An 11072-nucleotide genomic window follows, 5' to 3' on the forward strand; every position below is an offset into this window, starting at 1 on the left:
GTGCTTCTGTCAGTGTTGCTCTCTTCTTTCCTCTAGCCTTCCCACTGCTTAACTTAGTTAAAAAAAATATTTAAAGCTAGTCAGGTTATGGTTGATTACACTGTAATGATGGCTGCATAATGTTCAAACGGTTTAGTCAACATTTGCATCTGCAATTGCAGTCAAGTCTGTGTATCTGAGCGAAATCAACAGCTGTGCTATCTAACAATCACACCTAGAGCAAAAGGAAGATTAAACAGAAAATTCCTCCAATACTGTGACCAGAATGACAAGTGTATATCATCCGTTAGTTATGAAAATTAAATTCTCTTGTTGAACCATACTTTGTATAAGTGCATAAAGACACTTAATTAATCATACAACGACTTTTACATGTTGTAAATCCAGTGACTCACTGTCACCCGAGACATAACTAAAATGGAGTTAAAATGTGTGAAATCCAAGCTATAGTTTTGTTTGTGATTTATATTTTTCAGCATTATGCATCACATATTTGCACAGAGTGTAGATGGCTGTATTATTACTTTTTCTCTAATAGGTTTCAGAGAGTATGCTTTTTAATGGCAAAATGTTTTATTTAATGGCAAAATGTCTGAAAAACCTTTTGTAAACAGTTCTGCAGGCACTGTGTGTAATCATTATCAATGCAATGTTCGGTAATTTACAAATTATTTACTTTAATTTAAAGCATTATATGCAATATATAATTTAAAATGCTCAATTATACAGGTTTGCTCTGTTGGTTTTGTAGAAGGAAGGAGACTTAAATATATACAGCTATGAGTGTTCTTTGTCTTCACGCTTATGCACAGCTCAGTTGTTAACAAGGTGCAAGGTGGCACACAAGTCTATTCTTGGGCATGATACTTTTTCTAGTATTTTTGTGTCTTATTCAAGGCTATATATTTTTTTAGAAAAAGCAAAAAATAAAAAGCCACAATTTTCCATTATAAACAATGCAAAATATTTAACAATTTTGTCTTTTTAATACAAAATAAGCACTGCCCTAAACACTATTCCTCCTGAGGCTGAAATAGAGCTGAGAGTTGCCAAAGGCTCGTTTTTGGGCAATGCAGTTTGCATTTGCTTGTAGTTGATGTCACTAGGAAGCAAATTTAAAGCTTTTATTAAACAGTTATAGTAGGTACGTGGTTGCACGGTTACAGGTATAACATACAAACTATTATGTAAGTTGTTGTATTCTATAGCTAGAGGATGATTGAGTGCAGAATGTTCTGTAGTCTCATACTGTATTGTAACATGTCTAATAAAATGGCCAGGAAATATGCACAAGGTGCATACACGCTATTAGTCGTCCCTTTCCAGTAATTAACAAAGTAGCAGAGTTGCCAGGTTGCGCAGCAGTAGATAGTGTGCAGTCCCCATGTTCCCCAGTATAAATGTTCTTTTTTATTCCACACATAGTGATATTAATAGAGGTCCACTTATATGGGTTTTTTGTCTGGCCGATGCAATTAGATTAAATCTATTTCTTAATAAGACATGATACAGGTGATTGCTTAAATGAAACATTTATTGAACAAGTCTCCAATTGGTGCCCTGGTTTCCAGTTTTTGGTTCTCGTTTCTACCTGTAGCCCAAACTACAGCTGGTTAAAGGCTCACTAACAATACAGTTCTAAAAAGTTATTCTTATTCTCTCTCCAAATGCAGCCTCATATTTATCCTATGAAATATATAGCAAGGAGTTTCTGATTGGCAAATTAGCTAAGCAAATGAGCACCAGGAAAAAACAAACAGAACAGGCTTGTTGCTGTTCTTGTTTTTGCAACTTGGCAGATATGATTGAAAAAAGCTGCATAAATCCGCTAATAATGATCAGCCGATGCCGATTTGATTAAAAAATGTAAAAAAAAACGGCCCGATTGATTGGCCGACCTCTCGATGTTTAGTATACTACGTTACTCACAGGCCCACAGTTAAGACTTGGTATGTGGTAATATGACAGCCTTTTGCCTAAGCTGAATTTTTTCATGTAATTCTTTTAATTTATTTTCTATGGCATTTGAAAATCTACAACTTGAAAAGAACATGTCATTGACCCTAATACATTCATGCTGAGATCTTAAGGCAGAGTTCATGTGCTTCCTGACATCTTCACAAATGTTCTGATTGTACTTTAGAAGTTGCTGCTTTTTCAAACAATTCCTTTCAGTAGCAACAGAAATAAATAAACAGTGGGTTTTCCAGGCCTGCATGAGGCGGGTAGGAGCTTCACCAGACTCCTATTAGCGATGCATGTTTGGCTTCAGGGAGTGTCTCTTATCCATACTGGAAGAGTGTGTGCTTGTGGTGCAACCTGCAGAAGAGAAAAAGAGTTTTGCCACTGTATTAAGAATCTGATGATAGTTTGTTAAAGACGTCCAAAATTTTTTAATGCCTTCAACATTAAATCAGTTTTAAAATTCAATTTTTTTTGTTTGTTTGAACAAGTAAGAATTCTTGTAAAACTGTAAAGGTCAGGACTGTAAACATACAGCACATTTAGTATCTTTAACAAAGCTCATTATACAATTTTGATCAAATTAATTAAAATACACTTGCCTGTACTCAGTGGTGAAATACAGCAGAAATAGTTACCACATTCCTGTATAGGTATATAAATAGGTTAAAATAAAACACACTATGAAATAGGGCTGGGCGATATGGCCTAAAAAAATTTTTTTTTTAGGCCATATCGCCCAGCCCTATTTCATAGTGTGTTTTATTTTAACCTATTCATATACCTATACAAGAATGTGGTAACTATTTCTGTTTTATGAGTGTTTGAATGTGGAACATGGTTAAAAATGCAGTGATGTTTGGAGTTATTTTGCTTTTACTCTTCTTAAAAACTCCACAGTGAAATGACTGTTTAAGTGTTTGAATATGGTGATTTAAATGATCAGATTTTTCTGTTTCTTAACGGAAACGCCGTTCTGAAGCGCCTTTACATGTACTTTGGTCGCTTCCAAGTGTATGATTGGACGCGCAACACTAAACAAAGTGCGGCTGCTTAAATGTGTATTTTCAACATGCGGCTGCTTAACTTTTCTTGGGAACGAGTTCTTCTCTGCTCGCTGCCATGTTGTTTGTGTATCTCTATGGCAAACGCAAGGGGGGAGGAGGGGCGGGGCTGAGTTCGTTCGAAACTATGGGAGCCCAGAGGGGAGCGTCGGCGGACATTAAAGAGAAAACCGAGATTAAAACAGATCGATGTAAACTACACATTCGAGTTAATCGATAAAATCGAATTTATCGCCCAGCCCTACTATGAAATGTAACACAGGTTAGTTTCTCTTTGCAGTCATATTTCCCAACAGATATTTAAGTCAACTGACTTAAGAGCCACTGCAATGATTGAAATTGATCCCAATTGTCAGGCGTTCCAAACCTTGTCATAGTAGTTTGGGTGCCATTTTAGGGTCTTTAATTTGTGTGGAACAAGTTTCATAAGTACTAAAGGTCACTGATTCTCTCTCCTCTCTGCTAGTTCTGATGCTCTGCCGCAGCAATGTTCAGCAAAAAGAAGAAGCAGCGCATTCAGATCTCAGCTCCCTCCAACTTTGAGCACCGTGTGCACACTGACTTTGATGAGCAGGAGCAGAAGTTTGTGGGGCTTCCTCGCCAATGGCAGAGCCTCATCGAAGACACGGCCAAAAGGCCCAAGCCTTTTATCGATGCCACAGTCATCACCACTGTGGAGCCTCGCAAGGTAAAATTCTGTTTGCCACATTGATTATTTAGGCTATATGATTTTGGTCTGGATTAATAAACAATGTTGACATTGTTGTAGATTATGATTTTTTTTTTTTTCATATTTGTTCAGAAACACACTTGGTGTGGTTTGGGTTGTACAGTAAAGATCACATCCGGTATTTTTGTAGTCCATGCTAGAAAGACAACAAATCATTGTTAAGGAGTTTAGGATAGTGGCTGGTTTGGTGACCTTTGGCTTTGCTTGGTGCTGTCTGTTTTTCAGGCCATAGTGCGAGGTAGTAAGATAGGAGTTGACGGTTCTCTGACGTGGCTCCTAGATGAGTTTCAAACCATGTCAGTGATCCGTTCGAACTCGCTGCGACGGGACAGTCCTCCCACACATCCTCGCAGAGACTCTGGCTCCTCTGGGACACAGGAGAACGGGGAACATCATCATCATCGGCCTCATGATCATGTAGGCGAGAGCAAAGAGAGGTCAGTGTTGTCTTATTCTGTATTTTGTTGTTGTTTTTGTTTGCACCCTTTCGTTTCCGACAGCTGATCCTTAGGTCTCTTATTTGTTTGCGAATAGAGAGAAAACACGTCCCGATTCCCAGAGACCACCTCGAACCCACAGGGAAGATGGAAGACCAATGCAGCCCCATGGCCAAGAGCCAAGCAGACACAAAGATCAAGAACGACCCACTGGACCTCACGCACCACCTCACAGAGAACGAGAACGAGATCACCATAATCCAGTGGTCTGGAGGGAAGTGGCAAATGACAAAAGGCCAAAATCCAGCTACACAAGTCAGGACGAAAGACCACAGTCTCCACGAGACAAGAGACCTCTCTCTGGACCAAATGTTCGAACCCCCAATCTGCCTCTTACAGAGGGTATAATGAAGCCAGCTCAACAAAGTCGGCCATTTAACACTTACCCCCGCACTGAAAGTGACTCTGCACGAAATCCCAGCAATCAGGTGAGAAAAGACCAGAAAACAAGAACTTTCTGGGGACAAAAAAGGCAACTGTGGTGGGCTATTGACACATTTTTATCAGTATGTTTACATTCTGCTCTTTGTTACTTCTCCCTTATCTCCTTTTCCATTTTAGGACCTGAAGCCAGGCAGGACTCACGATCCTCCTCAAAATGGCCCGGCCAGTGGATCAAGCCGAAGTGGAAGCAGTGGGGGTAAGGGCTCCTCCCAGCAGCATCATGCCTCTCACCCTGCTTTGGGTCCAGAACCTGCTCACAGCCAGCCATTACTTCCAGCATCTCGACCCACTGTGCCTTCTGGACCACCACAGCAACCTCAACGTGTTTCTCATGAGCAGTTCCGTGCTGCCCTGCAGATGGTGGTGGATCCTGGTGACCCACGCACCTACCTGGACCATTACATCAAAATAGGCGAGGGCTCCACTGGTATTGTGTGTATTGCAACAGTTAAGAGCACAGGCAAACTGGTAGCTGTGAAAAAGATGGATTTGCGCAAACAACAGCGTCGAGAGCTGCTCTTTAACGAGGTGAATTTAATTAGAATTCTTATTCTAACTTTGTCAGAAAAATACTCCTTGTGTAGGCTGATGTTTGATAGCACATTATCTTGGTTTTTAACCTCCAGATTAGACACCACTGCACATGTCATTTTGCATGAAATCTACACTGTTCGCATTGTCGGTCGTTTAGTGAGCTTTTCATATTTGTCAAGGTGGTGATCATGCGAGACTATCACCATGAGAATGTTGTGGACATGTACAACAGTTACTTGGTCGGTGATGAGCTCTGGGTCGTCATGGAATTCCTTGAAGGTGGAGCGCTCACTGACATTGTCACACATACGAGGTAAGTGTTTGTGCTTATTTCTTACTCGCGCTGTTTGTGTGACCCACGCTTATTATCACAAGGATTATACCACAATAAATAGTGCACAAATATTTTTTTCCATCACAGTAAGCTAGTAGATCCTAATACTCTACTGTTTATGCATTTTAACTTTGCAATATAGTATGTTGTCCACTAAGTGGCAGGATTTCTCACTAAGTCAGTTACTTATGCATGTTTCACAAGCATTAGGCTCTTGAAATGAACTGTTTTGTTTTTGCATCATCACGAAAGTGTTTAATACGTGCTGTATGTGTTTCAGGATGAATGAAGAGCAGATCGCCACTGTGTGCCTGTCTGTGCTTAAGGCTCTGTCAGTGTTGCACGCTCAGGGTGTCATCCATAGAGACATTAAAAGCGACTCTATTCTACTTACTCATGATGGCAGAGTAAGTTTTTTGCCTACCGTTTTAGATTTTTTTTAACTTTTTAAATATACAAGCTTAAATCACAGTTTCATAACCCTTCTTCTTGAGCACCCAAACACACTTGATTCATTTAATTGGCTGTAGCTGTTTTAGGGAAGACATTAAAATGTGCAGCACTGTTGGTACTCCAAAACCAGGTTTGGGAACCGGTAGGGTAAATGACACCATTGGTTTGGAAATGTTATGCAAACTTGTTTAAAAACTCATTACCACAGTTATCTGTTCCGTTTTGCCTGTTCCCCATGAAATCTTACTTATTGTGGTTTGAAATCTACAGCTATAATGTGCTTGGAGACTTTGTGTAAAATGTAAAAATAAATGCATGCATATTTTGTAAAACAAATCAGCACCACAACTAAAGCTTAACAGAAAGATGGGTTTCAGTGGTTCATTTCCAGTCACTTATGGTGCCCCTAAAATATATACTGGTGTGTGTCATACAAACGCAAGGTTTCATTTTGTGGTTGCAGTAAGGGAAGAGGAAGTATTTTTTGTAGTAATTGTCATTTGTTTCTCGGCAAGCTTTTGTGTTTGCATTTTTATGTTTCGTTTCCTCATTTCACATTGGCCAGACAGTCTTTTTGGCCATAAATCGTCTTTTTGTTTTGCCAGCCATGCAAAAAGTTGTTTGCAAAATATGATTATCTTTATACCAGATTGTTTATTCATCCCAGAGGGGAAACTCATTTAATGATATTTGTGTGCTTAATAAACCACAGTACAAGGCATATTCCTCAAAGCATCATTTACATCATTTAATAAGAACTTGTTGCTGAAATATAATGAAGGTATTGGCTGAAATAGTAGTTGCCTACATGACAGCACTGAATTGCATTACTTCAAGATAGAAGCTTTATAGGAAGTGACCTCTAGTCTACTTGCAAAATGTGTAGAACAAGCCTGGAAATTCCCTGTGTAATACAGGTCAAACTGTTTAGATGTATTATATTTGACACTATTTTTATTTAATAGTGTAGTGATGGTAATTATAATACATTTTCTAAACATTTCAGATAAAGCTGTCTGACTTTGGCTTCTGTGCACAAGTTTCAAAAGAGGTCCAACGCAGAAAGTCATTGGTTGGAACTCCATATTGGATGGCACCTGAGCTCATCTCAAGACTGCCATATGGACCAGAGGTGAGATTCTGCTTTCACTTTCTTGTCCTGCTGCATTTCAACTTATAAATGTGTGCTTTAGCTGTAAGAATTGTTTGTCTTTTCTTTTGCATCTTTGCTCACTGCATTCTGCTTGATGGTACATTACAAAATACCAAAAGGATCTTTTTGCTCACAGGTGGACATTTGGTCTCTTGGCATTATGGTAATTGAAATGGTAGATGGAGAGCCTCCCTATTTTAATGAACCTCCACTCAAAGCAATGAAGATGATTCGAGACAACTTACCACCCAAACTAAAGAACCTTCACAAAGTAAATCTTTACAATTTTTCTGTTTCATTGTTCGTGAAACTTATTGCTTTGAGGCAATGTCTGTTGTGAAAAGCGATATAGAAATAAACTATTGTGTGTTCAAAGTATTGCTTTATTCTATAATCCTCTTTCTTACTTAGCTTTTTTTTTTTTTTTTTTACTCTCTCAGGTCTCACCGCTTCTAAAGGGTTTCTTGGACAGGATGCTTGTAAGGGACTCTGCCCAGAGGGCCACAGCTCAGGAGCTCCTCAAGCATCCATTTCTCTCTAAATCTGGCCCTCCCTCTTGTATTGTGCCCCTCATGAGGCAAAACCGCATGAGATGAGCACAAGAGTGACAACCATTCCACCAGGAGCTTTTGTTTATCTCAAAGAACGGACCCTTTGAGGCAGGAGGTTTGCAGACAAGTGTGGCTCTGCATGCTTTGGTTTTCAGATTAAGCATTTGAAAATACTTGCCTCAAAATACTATAAACACTGCTGTTGACTTGAACTGAGGCTTTTCGAAGGGACTAAACTGAAAGAAGCTCTGCAAGGACAACACTGATGATTTTACACTAGTTGTATGATCACTGGAAACCTGTTGCTTTGGTAAAGTGAGAATTGAGTGTCAGTGTTCCTCTTTTACTAAGGAGGGTTTTTAATTGATTCTGTGGTTTGAAAGATCTCTCACTGACTGTGTTTCTGGGTGAAGCAATTACTATCTCCCTTTAACATCTGGGACTTTTTGGATCTGCTGTCTCCCATAGCCCCAGCCCGAATCCCCACCCACACAGTGGAAGTAGTGCTCTGTTTCTAAACTAAAATTTCACCTCCCGCATTGTAACCACTTTCTGACTTCTAAGCAATGTAAAGAGGAAAATAACTACTGAAGAGCTATATTGTACTTTATCAAAAGTAAAAAAAACACTAGGCTTCTGTTACAACCCTAGACTAGGTCAACACTGGATGTGTGCTTTTAATTCCTTTCCAAGATTTTGTGAATTTTTTTTTATTATAATTTTTTTTTTAAATATATATCTTTTGGGTGACAGTGAAGATATTTTAAGCACTGTTTTAGGATTAAAGCTGCACTCCTGGTTTTTTTTTTCTTTCAACCCAACACTAAATATACAGGAAAATCCCTCGTCCCTTTAAAACAGTATGAAATGTCACCAAATATCTAAAGGGATCTCTTACCATGTAGCTCTGCATCTCGACATACTGTGTACATTCTTGTGCAGAATTCCTTTTAACATGTGAAGTGTACGAGTGAAACTTTCAGGACTGTGTGAACATTCAGCTGGACCTATGTGTCGTATTCAGGCAGAACTTGTGATTGTGAAAGCATTGTCAATTAGAAGATGAACTAAATCGGATGCATGAAATCAAACGCTATCCTGTAGCACTCTAGGCATGGCACAGTCCTATGTTCCTCAGTCTAAGCCTTTGACTGTTCAGAAGCTGCTGTCCCTGTGTCCTGCTGCATATAAACACTAACAAGAACGGCCTAAAGTGATGTAGCTTTGGGCTTGTTTAAGCACAAATGCCCATTTTAGTGCAGGGCTCTGTAAGTAACTGTGCCTTTATATTCTATTCCCAAGCTTTTAAGGCTTGCATGAGAGCACATTCGCTTGTACCTAGACAGCAACCTAAGATGTGACACTAACTGAGAGAATAACTGTAAACTTCTAAATTTCACACTACACCAAGCATAGAGTGTGCTTGTGCTGTTACACGTTTCAGCCTTAAATAAGCAAATTAATCAGTTGGGAGTTTCTTCTTATAATAATACGAAGAAGTAATATTTTTTCTAATATACGTATGTAGAAAAACTGGAGATGTTGCAATGCAATGTATATGATGTGAGAGTTTTTTTTAAATCTTACTGATGCCTTAACAACTCTCATTCCAATTGTAGTCAAATTCGTTAACAAATCAATCCATGTGTAGATCTAGACAACAAATGTTACATTTTTTATTTTATTTTTTGTTTGGATTTTTTTTTTTGTTTAACTAATAATACTTACCAGCAGCTTTTTTTCCTTACAAAAAAGTGCTCCAGTTTTTGGAGTAGAAACTAAAAGACAATCAAACATCTGAGTAGCATAAACATTTCTTACAGTGAAAGTAGATTAACTTGTGTATGTACAAATGATCCTTCAGTGACCAAATAGCATTCATGATATTTTTTTTTTAAACTGGGAATTGTTTGTAAGTATTAAGTTGATCTAGGAACAAGTCATTACTTTATTCCTTAACAGCCTTAATGCAGTTAAATCCTCCACACTACTCAGTGGCACATGCAGTTGTCAATATGCTTTCCAGTGTGTGATTACTGAGTTCTGGCCCAAAAAAATAAGTCTCTCAAATTGAAATCTTTCTTTAACATAAAATGTTAATAATATCAGGGCATGTCTTGAAAACTGCAAGTGTTGCTTTGCTGTTAAATGGGAAATACTGTAGTGTGAGAGATGTAAATGTTCAGCTCATTTATACATGTATATGAATTTGTGTTTGGAAACATCTTGTACCATTCTGTCCATCTCCCAAGTCACGATTCTGCCTGTGTTCATTAACTAGGTACATTTCTGCATTTTGAAGATGCACAAATGGGTTTTTACACCATTATTTCATTTCTCTATTTGCTAGTAATATAAATGTTGTTGAACATAGACTGTGTTCCGTACAGATCATATAACTGTAGAAATGCCTCATGCTCAGTACACTTTCACTACATGTGAGCAATGCGTCATCTAGGTTTTCCTGATTTCATTGTGTTTATTTAAATCAGTTGTACTGATACAGATGTGGTACTGGCATTGTACATTATGAATTGCTTTCCTTTCAGATCTGTTAGTTTGCCAAAACCGCAAGTCCAGGTAATGGGCTCTGCTTATTCATACAGCGTCTGTATCAATACATTCTGAAACCACCGTCTATGTTTGAGTGTGTGTGTAATTTAAAGCAATATCTGTAGTTCTGCAATGTGTAATTTTAGCGTTTAAACAGTTTGTTTTGGTTTGAAACGACTGAATGGGAGTACACTTTAATGAGCGATGGCATGTAAACAATGATTCAAAAGTTGCGGTCTTTCTTAGCTGGCAAACCCATGATTTTAGATTCATTTCCTCAGACACAAGCTCTTACTCCTGTTTGGACTGCGACTACTATTGACTGGCCTGTTTATGTTCGTGCCTCAGCCAGTTCAGTCCTCTCATTGTGTTAACTCTAGTCTTGCAGAAATTTTACTTTTGGTTGACACCTGATGTCAGTTCCCTTCATGATTTGTGATATTATATTGTTAAAATGACTTCCTCCCTCTCACCCTATTTTTTTTTTCTCGGAATACACTTTTCTGCGTACAAATATTTGTCTCTGGGATTCTTTAAATCTACTTTTTCTTTTTAAAGAAAGTAACAAAACGTTTAACACCAAGCCCATGCACAAAATCTTCACAAAAACAGTCCTCAAGTGGATTTTGAAAATTAAAAAAAAATCTGTTAATTAATAACAATCTTGATCTGATCTGATCTAAAGTTTCAAATTATCTTTCACATTTAGTGATGTACGTAGAGTTGCTTTTGTGCTTTGATAATATATTTTCTCATGACACAGGTTTAATATAAACAAATTTATCTTGTGGGATGTT

The 11072-nt window shown here is 38.2% G+C and overlaps 1 protein-coding gene across 1 annotated transcript in view; it reads left to right on the forward strand.

The window, feature by feature from the left end:
* The window catches only part of pak4 (p21 protein (Cdc42/Rac)-activated kinase 4), a 15546-nt gene extending 4757 nt beyond the window's left edge, over positions 1-10789 (forward strand). Inside the window, exons 2-10 of the mRNA XM_046863210.1 lie at positions 3493-3714; positions 3982-4193; positions 4291-4681; positions 4815-5225; positions 5411-5544; positions 5846-5972; positions 7025-7150; positions 7308-7442; positions 7612-10789. Of these exons, the coding sequence (XP_046719166.1) occupies positions 3514-3714; positions 3982-4193; positions 4291-4681; positions 4815-5225; positions 5411-5544; positions 5846-5972; positions 7025-7150; positions 7308-7442; positions 7612-7767 (1893 nt within the window). The 5' untranslated portion in view covers positions 3493-3513 and the 3' untranslated portion in view covers positions 7768-10789. The remainder of the gene's footprint in view (positions 1-3492; positions 3715-3981; positions 4194-4290; positions 4682-4814; positions 5226-5410; positions 5545-5845; positions 5973-7024; positions 7151-7307; positions 7443-7611) is intronic.
* Positions 10790-11072: the final 283 nt, after the last annotated feature.

Source organism: Silurus meridionalis, chromosome 12 (assembly GCF_014805685.1).
Source record: "Silurus meridionalis isolate SWU-2019-XX chromosome 12, ASM1480568v1, whole genome shotgun sequence".
Lineage (NCBI taxonomy): Eukaryota > Metazoa > Chordata > Actinopteri > Siluriformes > Siluridae > Silurus > Silurus meridionalis.